General features: G+C 42.3%; 1 protein-coding gene across 4 annotated transcripts in view; it reads left to right on the plus strand.

Moving 5' to 3' along the window:
- The first annotated feature begins 223 nt into the window (after nt 1-223).
- SMG7 (SMG7 nonsense mediated mRNA decay factor) overlaps nt 224-16,083 on the plus strand; it is a 110,997-nt gene continuing 95,137 nt past the window's right edge. Inside the window, exons 1-3 of one of the 4 annotated variants that reach the window (XM_034778054.1) lie at nt 224-594; nt 5,860-5,990; nt 6,758-6,859. Coding sequence is in view for 2 of the 4 variants with exons in the window: in XM_034778051.1 (XP_034633942.1) it covers nt 566-594 (29 nt within the window). In the remaining 2 variants the exon portion in view is untranslated. The remainder of the gene's footprint in view (nt 595-5,859; nt 5,991-6,757; nt 6,860-16,083) is intronic. The other 3 variants (XM_034778053.1, XM_034778051.1, XM_034778056.1) reach the window with 3 other exon arrangements.

The raw sequence follows: 16,083 nt of genomic DNA on the forward strand, positions 1-16,083 counted from the left end.
GCAGGAATAGCATGGGGCGGGGCCAGTTTCGTTGGCTCCATTCCAATCCGGAAGAGCGGCACGCTCGGCGGTTGTTATGGTGATAGTATAGCAACCTTCCCGTTGCTATAGCAGCGGCCCAGCCAACGGGTTGGCGGCGAGCGCGCAGGGAAGGCTTTGGCTGTAGCGCCGGCAGGAAGTGTGGCTGGGGAGGCGGGGCCGGGCCTGGGGCCGGAAGTGTGGGGGAGGCGGACAGCATTGACTGTGAAGCCCGGAGGCTGCTGCTGCCTGCCCCGGCGCGCGGAGGCGGCGGCGGCGGCGGCTCCTTCACGAGCCTGGTCGCCTGAGGCAGGCAGCCGAGAGCTGCGCGGGGCCGGAGCGGGTCTCGCGAGAACAGCCCCTACTCTACGCCCACTCCCGGGCCGGAGACTCAGCGCGGGGACACCCGGCGGGCAGGAGGAGCCTGGGCCCAGCACAGGAAGATGGCGGCGGCCGGAGGCGGCGGCGGCGGCTCCTGGGCGGCGGAGCGGCCCCGGCTGTGAGACCCGGAGAGGGGGCGGCGGGGACGGGCAGCGAGCGGCGGAGGATGAGCCTGCTGTGTGCGCAGTATCTCCGGTGAGGGGGAGGGGTGAGGTGAGGGTCAGACCCGATAGCTCGGCCCGGGCGGGGGTGTAACGCGGGGACGGACCGGGGGCGAAAGGCGAGTTGAAGGGGAAGGGCAGAGCCGGGGCTGGCTGTGTGCGTCTGACAGGGCGAGCGGAGGGAATGGGGGAAAGGTGTTGGGTGAGACCATGAGCAAGGGATGCCTAGTAGGAAGGGGGGTGGGTGGGTATGGCCAAGCCAAGCAGTGATCTGGGGGAAGGACATTGAGGGGGAAGGAGTGGCATAGTTGGGGAGTACATCGGGTAAAGGGGAGTTTATTGGGAGGAGGTAAGTGCAAAGGAAAGGAGGCTGAGCAGAAAACGAGGGAAGAGTGGAATAGATGGAGGAAGTAGGGCTAATCTCAGTAGAAGACTCAGATGTGGGGGAGTAAAGGATATGCTGGTGCAGGAGGGAGGAGGAAAGACATATGTCTGGGAAAGGTGATAGAAAATAGTCATGGGGAGAAAAAGGGATGTGTTGAGGGGATGTAGACTAGATGGTTGGGCCAAGAGGCTATTGCTGGGTGAGCAAATTGGTGAAGTGGGGAAGATTGCATGGCAGAGTGACATTAACTGTAAAGGGAAAGAGAGTTAAGTTATTCAGATGAGAAATCCAAAGTCCTTCATTGTGGTTGTTAAATATCACATAGGACTTTGTGCAAGCCCAAGTATGCTAATGGTGGTATGGAGGCCAAATTCTAATTTGGGCTATTACATTCTTCCTGCCTACGTTCTTCTGCAGTTTCAAATCAATACAGGGCCAAGCCCTAGTTATACTGTGTAGTGTTAAATGGGTGCTACATGTAAAGCAAAATCTGTGTGTGTGTGTGTGTGTGTGTGTGTATATATATATATATATATATGTATAGTCTGTAAAGTGCTTGGGATTTCTATGCTGTGAAAGGCAATATAGCAGCAGTTCTCAAATTGTGATCATTGGACCAGTAGTCTGCAGAGCTTTTTATGGTGGCTTGTAGAGTTAAAATGTTTTTGGAACCAAGCAGTTTGGGGGGTTAGGAGAAGAGATAGTCAATGGGTTTTTCACAGAATGAAAGTATTGTGGAATCTCAAAAGTACAGAAATGCACAATACAGTATTTTGGAGTGGAAAGTACTGGTACATGACCATTAAGTAAACTTAATTCTTTGCTTTTAAAAGTCCAGTCGTCTTGTAATTTAGAAGACCAGTGTCAGCAAAAAAGCCTAGATAATATACTAAAAGGAGACATATATCCCTTTTTGAAGAGTCAGGGACTGAAGCAAGAGCCTCTGAAAGAGGTGATGAGATGCAGTTAATATTCTTTACAGTTCTAAAAGGCCTTCTATCCAGGGATCTTAAAATACTTCAGCTACCTCCCCCATAATGGCAGTCCCCAAATCCTTTTTCTCTATCTAGTGTTGCATTCCTGGCTTCCTCTCATTCCTCTGGGTTGTCTCCATGCTATCTCAGACTTGTTCTTTTCAAAACAAAACTTTTCTTTCCTCCATCTCCCTTTTGTTCATGGACAACATTACCATCCTTCATGTCTCCCAGGCCTGTAATCTGTGCTGCATTTGATTCTTTTCTCCTCCACCCACTGCTGACACATTTTCCTTGTTAATATCTCCCAAATGAATCTTTATTATTGATTCCAATGGTTAAATCCCTATCAATGTAGTAGTCATTTTTTTTTCTTTTATAACTGAAATCTAGTCCTGACTGGTCTCCCTGCCTCTGAACTCTTTTGCTACCCTTCAGGTCTGTCAAAATTGGTGGTACTAAAGTTATCTTCCTTTCTCTCAGCTCTGACCACTTCCCCCACTGGGGAAAAAACCAAACTTCCTGGAATCTTTCCATTGGCGTTCTGCATCTTATCACATCAGGTTCAAGATCCTCATAATCTGCAAGACCTTTCATAATTACCTACATCTATTCCCTTTGCTCCTCTCAAATCTTTTGTCTTACTGCTCTCTTTCTCTTTTTGTCATTTTGATTCATCTTTGTACAGTGCCTATGTACTTTGTACAGCGGGACTGAGGCATCTAGGTACTAACGCAATACAAACGATAAATAAAATACTTCTGGAAGTATTCTTGTCTTTGACTGGCAAAAACTTATCCCCTCCTTTAAAACCACTTCTTTAAATAGCTTCTTGTCATCAGTAGTCCTCACATTCTCTGTCTCCAGAACTCTTCTTTGACTTTTTTGACCTATATAGATTGTAAGCTTTTTGGGACCACGGTGTGCACTATCCATGGATGTAAAGTGCTACATGTCGTCTATGGAGCTATTTACATTTTTATAACTTACATATGGAAGAAACTGGGGCACAGAGAGGTCATTTGGGATAACTGTTGCCCAAGGTCATACAGTACTAGAGCTGAGTCTAGAACTCAGGTGTCTTAATGCCCATTCTGCTAGTTCTATGCCTTAGGAAGACGGCCATCCTTTCTCTTACTGTAGCATAAGAACTCACAATTGGAATCCACTGATGAAGGAATAATTGGATTTAAGGATGTTGTGCATAAGGATAGCTGAACAGGATGGCGATTTGTAAAGGGGGGGGGGCGGGAAGAGTGCTTCTTTGTTGTATAAATAAGGCCTTGGAGGGCTTTTGTGAAATTTTTTTTTTTTTGCCTGGTTTTTAGGTTAGATATTCATGTATTGTAAGACTAATGATTTTAAAAATAGTGAAATGACTTTGCAGGAATCAAGGGAGACTGAAAGATGAACTAATAAGGGAAGGGATTTTTAGTCAGAATGGTTTAAACCTCTTTCCCTGCCTCCCCTCCCCTCTTAACACATCTAACTTCAGTGAGTGTAGAGCATTTTGGATGAAAACTTTTCTGTTAAAGAATCAGTGTCATTTCAATCAAAATGTAAGATCTGACAAAATAAATATCTGAGACACCTATAGAAGTTTCTAGCAGAACCAAGGAAGATCAAACTTGACAAGCTTGATATTTCTACAAGTGAACCAAGCAGTGGGGGCAGGGGGGGGAATCCCCTTCAGTCACCTTCATGTGTCATAAAGATGGAAAAAGGGCAAAACCCCAATTTTTAAAATATCTTTTGCAGGTCACCTGTTAAGCTGCATCAACAGATAATTACCTTTTATGTAGCTGATTCTCGTGAGTTTCAGTTTCTGTTATCACTGGATTCAGTCTTGCTGTATATGCTGTTTCTGTCCCATTTTAGTTTGTTGTCTGGGAGGAATAAGATAGAAACATTAAAACATCAAGGATTTGCATAAAGTCTGGTGAGAGGGACAGGAAAGTAATAGATCGAAACCTTAATTACATTCAGGCCTATGAGACCTCTTTCAAAAATCATATTAATGGTTTTCCAAGACTCCCAGTTTGCATGATATCCCCGCTCAGATGAAAATGGTGTGTCTAAGGTATGTCTTATGAATCAAAACAATTTTGATTAGGCTCTCTCTCATTCTCTGTTTACTTGGAAATTCTCAGGTACTCTTACCACAAAGCTAGTTATTAATCTTACAGGAGCAGACTTGTTTATGTTTGAATATCTCTTGTGTCCTGCTAGCTCTTGCTAGAGCTGGGAGAGACACATGAAAGGAAAACACCACTAGCAGTGGAATTCCCAGAGAACAGTTTCCAGAGTACACTGTGTCTTCCTCCTACCTGAAAACTGTCTGGTGTATTCCTTTTAAAAAGATGATGGTACTGAGGTGGGGGTAGGGGGAGAGGAAGGACAGGTAGTTTAAATTTGGACAGCCGTTACAAGGAACTTACATTAATCTACTTAATGGAGACATTCTTCTCTGTAATGTGAAAATGTTAATGTTGCTGTTCTCTGATGTTAGTCCTTTTAAAAAAAAAAAAAAAAAAAAAAAATTATAATAATCCCAAACCCAGCCTGCCAAAATTTAGTGGGGGCTCCAGCTCTGTCTCACTGACCCAATATCAAGCCTGTCCAGTTTACAAACTGACAGGGTAACAAGCCTTGTGGATGGGGCTGGGGGGAGCGATAGATATGGTATCTTGACTTTAAGTAAGGCTTTTGATACCATCTCGCATGACCTGCTCATAAACAAACCAGGGAAATACAACCTAGATGGAGCTAGTATAAGGTGGGTGCATAGCTGGTTGGAAAAACATTCCCAGAGAGTAATCATCAGTGGTTCACAGTCAAGCCATAAAGGAATATCGAGTGGGTTCCTGCAGGAATCAGTTCTGGGTCCAGTTCTGTTCAATATCTTCATCTGTGATTTAGATAATGGCATAGAGAATACACTTAAAAGTTTGCGGGTGATACAAAGCTGGGAGGGGTTGCAAGTGCTTTGGAGGATAGGATTATAATTCAAAATGATCTGGACAAACTGGAGAAATGGTCTGCAGAAAATAAGATGAAATTCAATAAGGACAAATGCAAAGTACTCCACTTAGGAAGGAACAATTAATTGCACACGTACAAAATGAGAAATGACTGTCTAGGAAGAAGTACTGCAGAAAGGGATCTGGGGATCACAAGCTAAATCTGAATCAACAGTGTAACACTGTCGCAAGAAAAGCAAACGTCGTCCTGGGATGTATGAGCAGGAGTGTCGTGAGCAAGACATGAGAAATAATTCTTCTGCTCTATTCCATGCTGATTAGGCCTCACCTGGAGTATTGTGTCCAGTTCTGGGCTCCACATTTCAGGAAAGATGTGGAAAATTAGAGAAAGTCCAGAGGAGAGCAACAAAAATGATTAAAGGTCTAGAAAACATGACCTATGAGGGAAGATAGAAGAAATTGGGTTTGTTTAGTCTGGAGAAGAGAAGACCGAGAGGTCATAACATTTTTCAAGTATATTAAATTTTGTCACAAGGAGAAGGGAGATAAGTTATTCTCATTAACCTCTGAGGATAGGACAAGAAGCAGTGGGCAGTTTAGGTTGAACATTAGGAAAAACTTCCTAACTATCAGGGTAGTTAAGCACTGGAATAAATTGCCTAAGGAGGTTGTGGAATCTCCATAATTGGGAATTTTAAGAGCAGGTTAGACAAACACCTGTCAGGGATGGTCTAGATATAATACTTAGTCCTGTCATGAGTGCAGGGGACTGGACTAGATGACCTTTTAAGGTCCGGTCCTATGATTCTATAGGCCTTGATCCCTAAAGACTTAAGCATTTGCTTAACTTTACACGCTGTGAGTAGTCCCGTTGACTTCGTTGTGATTACTTGGCCCATGTAAAGCTGAGTACGTGTGTCTTTACGAGAACAGGGTATATATTTTTTTTTCCTCAACAGCTAGGCCTGTGAATCTACCCACCCGACCTCAGCCTTCAGTGTGGTTCTTGAGGTGTCATGGAGGGTAAACTTTATTACTTGCTGGTGATATGCGAGAAGGAAAGAGCCTGACTTATCTTTCAGGACTCAAGGTGAGTTTGCAAGGCTGTTGTTAAATGATAATTTAAAAAAAATACATAAAACTAAGCCCACAAATATTAATAAATGGAGCAAACTTGTTATGGGATCGGTGAGAGAATGAAGCTGAAATGTCAGGTCACTTTAAATCATACATAGTGGAACAGTACTTTAATAGAAATCTTAATATAAAATAGAACTAACTTTTACTTCTTGTAAACAACTTATTTTTCTTTTACAAAAGACAAGAATTGAACTGTTAGGTCATTCCTCAAGTTTTCTTTGAGGAAATATATTTTTCATAGCTGACTCGACTTGCATTAGTTTAATTGTTAAACTCTTAGCAATTTGAGGCTAGAACTAACACATGTATTTCACAAAGGTGCAAACTATACGTCTTAGCTAAATGAAGCTTTACTCTGGTAGAACTTAGCTGTTCTACATAAACATAGAGAGAAAGATGATTTAATTATAACTCTTGCATACAATTGAGTAATTCTGGTACTGACAAGTCAACAGTAGTGAGTTCATATGATTGGTGTAATCTCATCATGAAAAGTTTGACTACTAATTTTTTTTATAATTCACATTGTGTCTCTGTCTTCATGGACTCACCAATAGCTCCATTACTTCCCTGCATCTGCTGTGTTAATTTCCTCTTGATTGCTCCCTGTCTATCATTCAGTGCCATATCACTAATATCTCACCTTCGCTGTTGCACAGAGTAATTAATCTGGTTGCAATCCATGTCTTGTCAGACTTTATTTCCTATCTCTACTAGATCAGACTACAAGAGTTATTTCTTTGAGACAGCATCTCTCCACCTGTTCCTGGTCCTACAACCAGCTTGGTGTCCCCACAGCTAATATCTCAGTCTAAGGAGGTCAGTAATAGAAGGGAATGAGTTTTATGTCACAGATGAGTTAGGAGTGCCTCATCTCTCCTAGTCTCTCCTGCTGAGCATATAGGTTGCCTACCTTCCTGATGGCATGAAGGCCTTCTGGGAACTCTTGGGACATAGTACGAAGTCCTTAGACCTAGGATTTATTTTGGTCCAGAAGAAAGCCTGTAGGTTCTGATATTCTGTGAGCAAGCAGTGTTGCCACCCTTATGAACAATGGTACCTACAGCCTGCGAGGGCCCTTTTGCTAACTCTAGGTTTAGTTCCTTTTGTAATTAGACAGTCAGTATCGAGTCCCTGAGGAGGCCTTTGAATATTTTTACTCTTGCCTAATATTAGATGTGATCTCAATGGCTAATAAGAGATCTTGCCAGACTGGAGCTTCTAGATTCACATCTAAGAATAAACGCCAAGTGCCTCAACCTTTTTGGGGCATAAGTCTTATGCTCAGGCTATGTGGTAGATGAGGGTTGGTAGTTATCAAGTAGTCCAAATCCTGATGGAGAACCTCGCACAGATAAATTACAATAACTGCTAAGGAGAGGGGCTTGATTTAGCCAGCTGTGTCAGAAAGTTATCCTATTGGAATGCAGCATTCACTGTCAGAGTGCTTCAGTGGCTCTCCATCTACTGGAAAAATTTTAGACAATGTTTTGGCAGATCCCTTGAGAGTTGACAGTCAGCAGTATGACTAGTCCTACATTTTCTGCAAATGGGGTAAGATCCAGCTACGTCTTTGCCAGCAATGACTGCCAAATATCTCCTGATATACTTCAGGGGCAGGCAGAATCCAGCATCATCAACAGATATTCCCCTCTGGACTAGAGGCAAGGGTTTCCTTCAACCTTGATCCAGAAGATCATCAGAAATCGGATAAGGATGTAACCAAGATGCTCCTGTTAGCCTTGACTTGGGCATGACAATTTTGATATTCTGACCTTCTGAAACTATAGTTAAATCCACAAGTCCAGGTTCTCAGCCTACTAGATATGTTGTGTCAGGGTTGGGATGAGATTGTCCAATGGGATCTCAAGTTGACAGCTTGATTGATTGCTGGGAGCAGTAGATCAAGTGCTCTGCTGAGGTCCAAAAGTAGGAAACCATTAACAAGAATACCTACTCAATGAACTGGAAGACTCTCCTTCTGGACAGCTCAAAAAGTAGATCAAAGTGGCTCTCCATTTTTTCCGTGTATCCCTCTAATGTGTGAATCCGATCTTGTGAACAAAATCTTGTTTTCACAAAGTTCCTGAGTTCCTTTCTTTGAACCTTGGTTAGACTATATACTGTGTCCTATCTCTGAAGACAGCATTCCTCATATCTGTAACATCAGCCTGGAGAATTAGTGAGATACGAGTCTGATGGCTGGATCCTCCTTTTACTGTGTTTATTAAAATTAGGTTATGCATCTTCACCCCAAATTACTGTCTAAACTTCCATCTCAATCAGGCCACTAGTCTTCACATTTCCTCTCCCTCCTCCCCTTCCCCAAGCCCAAGGATGTCTGGCTCGGCACTTAAGACTCTTTGGAAGTCTAAAGTTATCTATATAGGAACAAATCTATCCCGTAAATTCTCCAGACTTCTTGTGGCTTATGTAGATAAGACCAGGGGTAGATCTATCTCAGTTTAATGGCTGTTCAAATGGTTCAAACAATGTGTATGTCGTTACATGATTATATTAAGTTTCTAGTGATCTGGAAGTTACTGGAGTAAGTTTCTGCAGAATACCTTGGCACTGTATCCGTCACTGAGAAGGTTGCTACTTGGAACTCTCTTACACTGCACTACACTCTCAGTTTGGGCTTTAGTTCTGATGCCCAGTTTGGAGGAATAATTTTGTCATTAAAACTATTCAGGAGCAATTTCTGGAAAGTCACTACTGCTTGTCTTTTTTCCCCAGCAGTCAAGTAGCTCAGAGGTACTTAATGCAAAGGTCTCCAAATACGTTTAATTTCCCAGCCAAGCCAGGGTAAGCTATGCAGCAACTCCTAGAACCCCAAAAATTTGGCAGTAGCTTCTGCCAAGGCCATTTTGAGTTTTATATGGAGAATAAGTTTACAATCTATAGGCCGCAATCAGTTCAAATAGGATTATATTTTGCCAGAAAGGGAAGTGTTAGAACGAACTAGCCAACCTATCCATAATAAGCTTTGTACTGAGTCCATAGTTAGCAGCTATTTTGATTTACAAATCAATCCTTACTGTTCTAAACGTATATTAAAAACTGCATACTGACCTGGTGTGTGTGTGTGTGCGCGCGAGAGAGATATTGATCTGTAGCTATAGCTGAGTTGCCTTTTGTTTATTTTCCCCCAAGTATAAAATGCATAGCACGGAAAAGTGTGTGGTTATGCTTTAGCTACTCACTCCTTAACACAACATAAGGACATGCAGTAGTTTGCCACTTCAATTACACATACCCTAAACATTTCAGTTTTAGAGATTGTTGTAGTCGTCTACAATTTGTATGCCAAAAGTGACCTTAATCTTGTATTGGACCATATTTGCATCCACTTGTGAAAGACATTATACAGGCAACTGCAAAGTTGAAAGTGTCTCAAATGCATACAGAAAACTAAATTTATTACTGTGCTTGCTGATGACAGATCTGTACTTGAGCAAAGGTTGGTATACATCAAATTTACCCTAAGATTTATTTAACTCTGGTGTAGTAGATTTACAATCTGGGACAGTTTATGGCATCAGGAATAAAAAGCTTAAGTAATTGAGGTTTCAGGCAACAGGAATCACAAGAGATGGTTCATCTGAATTTAGCTGGTGCAGCAGTGTATTCAGTCCAAGTTTTGGCACAACTCTTCAGTTTCAAAAATTTGAATCTATTGTGAAAGAAGTTTAAGTCCTAAAAGATGGTGACTTGAAGCACTTGCTGATGCTTTTTGAGGTGACCGCTAGCTATTTTGATGGCATCCACCATGCATGCAGGATTGCTAGTCAGGGCATTAAAGACAAAGACCAAATGTGGGGATGGCCTGTTTGGAACATACTGAGTTAGACTGAAATAACCAGAATTAGTGGTATTCTTTGAGATCAAAACAGGTAAATTTGTGTATGCTTTGAAATTTCATGATGGATTTAATCACTACTGTTAACTGAAGTCTTTCTTTTATGGAGAGGGCTCTTTTATTAGAGACCTGCAAAGGCTAGAAAGAACTATGATGGAGCTTCTAGCAATAAGACATTTTGAGGCTTGTATGGAAATTTATCTGTAGGGATGACAAACTGGAAGGGAGTTAATGTTTTTGTCTTCAAAGGCAAAATTACAGAAAATCAAATTTATATATAATTGAAAATTCAGTTGAACATATGGATACCTGATTCATCAGATTACAGCAGTCATGATTCATGGTTCCCATGTTTTATTTTCACACAATGGCCTAAAGATTCATATGTCCCTTCATGCTTCAACCACCCTTCCAGAGGACATGCGTCCATTCCGATGATGGGTTCTGTTAGATACAGTGGAGTCGCATCTTATGCGGGGGTTAGGTTCTAAAGTCCGCGCGTAAGGCGAAAATCGTGTATAGTCAAAATTACCCTTGAAAATCCCTTAAATCGCCCATAAAGTACAGTATATTGTACCTGGTTTTGTGTATACAACCCTGTACAGTAATATGTATGTGTACAGTATATAATAGAGTACATATGCAAAATATAATTTTACAGTACTGTATTTTTAATTACAGGGGGTAATTACAGGGGGTCATCAGGGCTTGATGTCGATCCAGGAGACGGAGGTGATGGAGAGCTTGGGTGACGGAGAGCGAGTCGTAGACGAAGTGGTTGGCTCTAGTTCAGCTCGAGAAGTTGATTGCGTAGACTCCTCTGGTTGTTTTTCCTTGAAAAACATGGTGAATGGCAACTGTCACTGTTGTCTCTTGAGCTGCTCAAACATTTCTTGATACGGTCTCAATTTGTCTGTAATACTACATGTGATTTTGAGGCTTCGTTCCATTGAGGGATTGTATTCAGAAATTAAATCATTCAAGTGTTTCGCTGCTTGGAACACTTCAGCAAATTTATGAAGATTCCAACTTGCTGGCTCTTCCTGTCGTCGTCGTCATCTTCATCTTCTGTAGACTATTTTATCAGTTCCTCTAACTCAGGGGTTGGCAACGTTCAGCACGTGGCTCGCCAGGGTAAGCACCCTGGCGGGCCGGGCCAGTTTTATTTACCTGCTGACGCGGCAGGTTCGTCCGATCGCGGCCCCCACTGGCCTGCGTCCTGGGCCAATGGGGGTGGCGAGAAGCTGCGGCCAGCACATCGCTCGCCCGCGCCACTTCTCACCACCCCCATTGGCCCGGGACGGCGAACCTCGGCCAGTGGGGGCCGCGATTGGCTGAACCTGCTGCGTCAGCAGGTAAATAAACTGACCCGGCCCGCCAGGGTGCTTACCCTGGCGAGCCGCGCGCCGAACGTTGCCGACCCCTGCTCTAACTCGTTGTTAGTCAGTGTTTCTCTGTGGCTCTCAATTAATTCTTCAATTTCTTCCTCAAGGATGTTGACGAAGCCATCGCCACCCACTTGCCTGGCCACCTGAACAATGCGTTTCACTTCTTTGTCAATGGTCGTGAAACCCTTAAAATCATTCACGCATTCTTTCCATAGGTTTCGCCAACATGCATTGACTGTTTCAGGCTTGATTGTATCCATTGCCTGTTTAATATAAGTGATGCAATCCGCAATGTTGAAAGACTTCCAACACTCCATCACATTAAGATTGGGATCAGCATCCATAGCACTACGTATCCGTGAGAACGTAAGCCTCATATACGTGGCCTTGAAACAGCGAATCACACTTTGGTTGAGAGGTTGGAGGATGGAGATGGTATGGGTGGGGGGGGAGAGACTACTTCAACATTATGTGCAAACCGGAGTGCCTCAGGGTGGCCAGGAGCATTGTCTACGATCAGCAACACTTTAAAGTCAAGTCCTTTCTCTTCAAGGTACCTCTTGACCTCCGGAATGAAACACTTGTGGAACCAATCCAGAAATAATGCTGCCGTCACCCAAGCCTTTTTATTTGATTGCCAGAACACAGGCAGGAGATTTTTGTTCTTGCCTTTTAGGGCACGGGGAATTGCATCCCTGTAGAGCAAGCCCAGCTTTATTAAATGCCCAGCCACATTGCCACAAAACAACACAGTCTTTAGCGGCTTTGAAGCCAGGGGCTTGTCTTTCTGATTTTGAAATGTAAGTGCGGTTGGGCATTTTTTTCCAGAAGAGCCTAGTCTCGTCAGCATTAAAAACTTGTTCTGGAAGATAGCCCTTTTCTTCTATGATTTTCTTTAATTGTTCGGGGTAGGCTTTTGCTGCTTCTTCATTGGCAGATGGCAGCTTCACCAGTAGTTTGCACTACTGTTGTTTTTGAGGTTGAAGTGGTTCCTAAAACTGTTAAGCCAACCTTGGCTGGCTTTGAATTCCTTCTCATCAGAAGGCTGTCCCTCTTCGGCAGGAGGTTTGAACAGCGCGTGGAGGCTAAGAGCCTTTTCTCACAACGTGTTGCCATCGATAGGCACACGTTTACGGTTCATGTCCTCCAGCCATAAGTTTAATGCCTTTTCAGTCTTCACTAAAGTCTTATCACGCACCTGGCTCGTCACCTTAGCAGTTATTGGAGCACTTGATGCCATGGCTTGATGAATTTCTCTCTCTCTCGTCTTGATGGCACGGATGCTAAATTTGTTGCGGACATATTTACGCACCACGTTGGCATACCGTCTCTCAATAAGTCCAACACAGCCAGTTTTTCCTCCAGCCTTGGAACAGATCGCTGTTTCTTCGGTTGAGCACCAGATGAAATAGTTGGCTTGCGTTTAGGGGCCATGTTGTACGAACAATACGTATCGTTAAACACTAGAATCACACTCAGCATGGCGAGATGCTCACACTATGAGAGGCACCTCGGAACTGAGACCGACTGAGGGAACAGCAGATTCACATCTCCCATCTCACACTCACTCTGGGGCATATGCTCATTGGGTGGAATCGCCCGCACTATTTATAGGTATCATGTTGTTTTTCTTTTTTTGCTGAGCGCGTATAGTTGAATTCACGTAAGTTAAATGTGCGTATGATGCGACTCACCTGTAAAGATCCGAAGCAGTGCGGACCAATGCATATTTATTTTCATAATCTGAGTCAGATGCCACCAGCGGAAGGTTGATTTTCTTTGTTGGTAGTTCAGTTCTGTAGTTTCCGCATCAGAGTGTTGCTCTTTTAAGACTTCTGAAAGCACACCTCCTCACTCTCAGATTTTGGAAGGCACTTCAGATTCTTAAATCTTGGGTTGAGTGCTGTAGCTACCTTTAGAAATCTCACATAGGTACCTTCTTTGCGGTTTGTCAAATCTGCAGTGAAAGTGTTTTTTAAAACTAACGAGCTGGGTCATCACCCGAGATTGCTATAACATGAAATATATGGCAGAATGCGGGTAAAACAGAGCAGGAGACATACAGTTCTCCCCCAAGAAGTTCAATCACAAATTTAATTAACGCACTTTTTTTAACAAGCGTCATTGGCATGGAATGTCCTCTGGAATGGTGGCCGAAGCATGAAGGGGCATATGAATGTTTAGTATATCCGTCACGTAAATACCTTGCAATCAATGCTGGGTACAAAAGTGCCATGCAAATGCCTGTTCTCACTTTCAGGTGACGTTGTAAATAAGAAGCGGGCAGCATTGTGTCCAGTAAATGTAAAACTTCTTGTTTGTCTGAACAAGAAGTAAGACCGAGTGAACTTGTAGGCTCTAAAGTTTTTACATTGTTTTGCTTTTTGAGTACAGTTATGTAACAGAACAAAAAAATCTACATTTAAGTTGTCCTTTCACATGAGAGATTGTGCTTCATTACTGAGTATTTTTCAATTCACCTCATATCTTTGTTTATCTTTTTTACAGTGCAAATATTTGTAGTAAAAAATAATATAAAGTGAGCACTGTACACTTTGTATTCTGTCGTGTAGTTGAAATCGATATATTTGAAACCGATATATTTGAAAATGTAGAAAGACATCCAAAAATATTTAATAAATTTCAATTGCTAGTCTGTTTAACTGTGCAATTAATTTTTTAATTGCAATTAACTCAAAAAATTGCATGATTTAATGGTGATTAATCTAAAGCCCTTATTTATTTATTGATAGATAGATGTATATCTATACATACATTCTCTCTCTCTCTCTCTCTCTCTCTCATACTCCTTTAAAAAAGAAAAAAGTGTAAGGTTAGTTTATAGAAGTTGATGGCATTTGCTGGGGAGAGTTTTTGAAGTGCTGGCTAATGAAACTGTGTATTTTAGATGCTGCCTCTGTTTGAATGAGTCTATCAACTTGTGGAAATATAGCCTATTCTATTAGAGCAGTTGCTTTCAATGGACACACAATACTTTGTTGGAAGACACTTGAAATGTAGCCAGTTAGTCTGTTTATCAGAAGTCATAAACCAGATTAATAATCTTCAGAAGACCTCTGGCAGCCATCCATAAGAATTAAAATGTAGTTATGAGGCTGGAGGAAAATCTAGTTCGTTACCATTTGATGCTAGTGACAGCTACTCTTTGCTGTTTAGGTCCTGCAGAATGATAAGGCTGCGTATTTTGTTATATATACACCGAGAGCATAGTATTAAATAGAATATTCTATTATCTATTATGTTGAATATTTTAGAATGCTTACCTTTGGTCTCAAACTTAGCACTATTTTTAAAGGGGTTATTTTAACTGCCGCTAGATTATTAACCCCCAGAAAGCAATCTAGCCACTTCAAGTCTGACCTAAATAACTTCATATCTGAAGCTGATTTGATGATCTAAATAACATCAGTCTGAATTCAGTGGCTTTTAAGGTCCTTGCTCAGATCTGACCTCTGGCATGGGATCACTTAAATACTGGTTATAGATAGGATGGGGGGGCAGGGATAGCTCAGTGGTTTGAGCATTGGACTGCTAAACCCAGGGTTGGGAGTTCAGTCCTTGAGGGGGCCATTTGGGGATTTAGTTGGGGATGGGTCCTGGACTATATGACCTCCTGAAGTCCCTTCCAACCCATATATTCTATGATAGGATATAAGTGTTACAAAACACATAGCTGAAACATCAGTTTTAATTGCTGAACCTCTTGCTTATCATACACAGCAACATTATTCACTAACAAAGGTAGCAGTAAAAATATTGTTAATTCAGTAACTTCTCTAATGTAATGGGTGCAGTGTTGTTGTTGAAAAAGTTTTAGATCTAATATTGCTGTAATGACTTGTGAATATCTGTTACAACCCAGAATTGAAACTGGTGTGTTTCTCTGAGTGTTGACATGGGGGATGAGAAAGTAGTGGTGTCAGTGTTCTTTCCATTCTCTGTCATAGGCCATAGCGTTGCTTCTCTTTAGGACACTAAAGTCTAGTGTCTTCCCTGCTTGGTTTCAAAGGAGCCATGCAAAGTTGTCATAGAATGTATAGGTGGTAAGATGCAAACATCTACTATCCTTATCATGGTGATGGGGTGTGGTGAAACTGATTTGTAACTTGTCAAAAGCAGTTTTTCATTGGGAGCAAGTAGAATTTTACAGTCTTGTTCCAAGACTGTTAGATTGGAAAAGACTTCTGAGTAATTGGTTTTCTGTGTTATGACTTTTTTTTTTTCTTTAGGTTACTAGAACGGTTCAAGGAGATGAATAAATGGATTTTCCCAGGGTTGAATTTAATGTCATTTACCTGTTCCCAGGTGACGGGCAGCCAGCCAGTGCATGCAGATTGACTATCTGTGCACTAATGCATGTGTTAGCACAAGGGATGCTGAGGATATCCCATAAGGATATCAGGGCCGCCCAAAGGATTCAGGGGGCCTGGGGCAAAGCAATTTCGGGGGCCCCTTCCATAAAAAAAAGTTGCAATACTATAGTAACATGTATTTGGAAATGTAAAAAATAACTAGTGAAATACATTCAAAAATTTATTTGTAATAATTTGAAAATACACAAAATACATTATTTAAAAACATTAAATGCTTTAATGGTATGTATACATTTGCAATTACATAATAGGCTGTTGCTGGGTGATGGTTGGTGCCAATGGGCTGTCGCTGCCTGGGGGTGGTGCTGGGCTCTGGGTTGGGGGGTGCCTGGCTCACAGGGGCTGGACTCAAGGCTGTGGGGAGATGGGATTGGGGGGGTGCCCGGCTCAGAGGGGCTG

The sequence above is a fragment of the Trachemys scripta genome, chromosome 8, assembly GCF_013100865.1.
Source record: "Trachemys scripta elegans isolate TJP31775 chromosome 8, CAS_Tse_1.0, whole genome shotgun sequence".
Taxonomy (NCBI): domain Eukaryota; kingdom Metazoa; phylum Chordata; order Testudines; family Emydidae; genus Trachemys; species Trachemys scripta.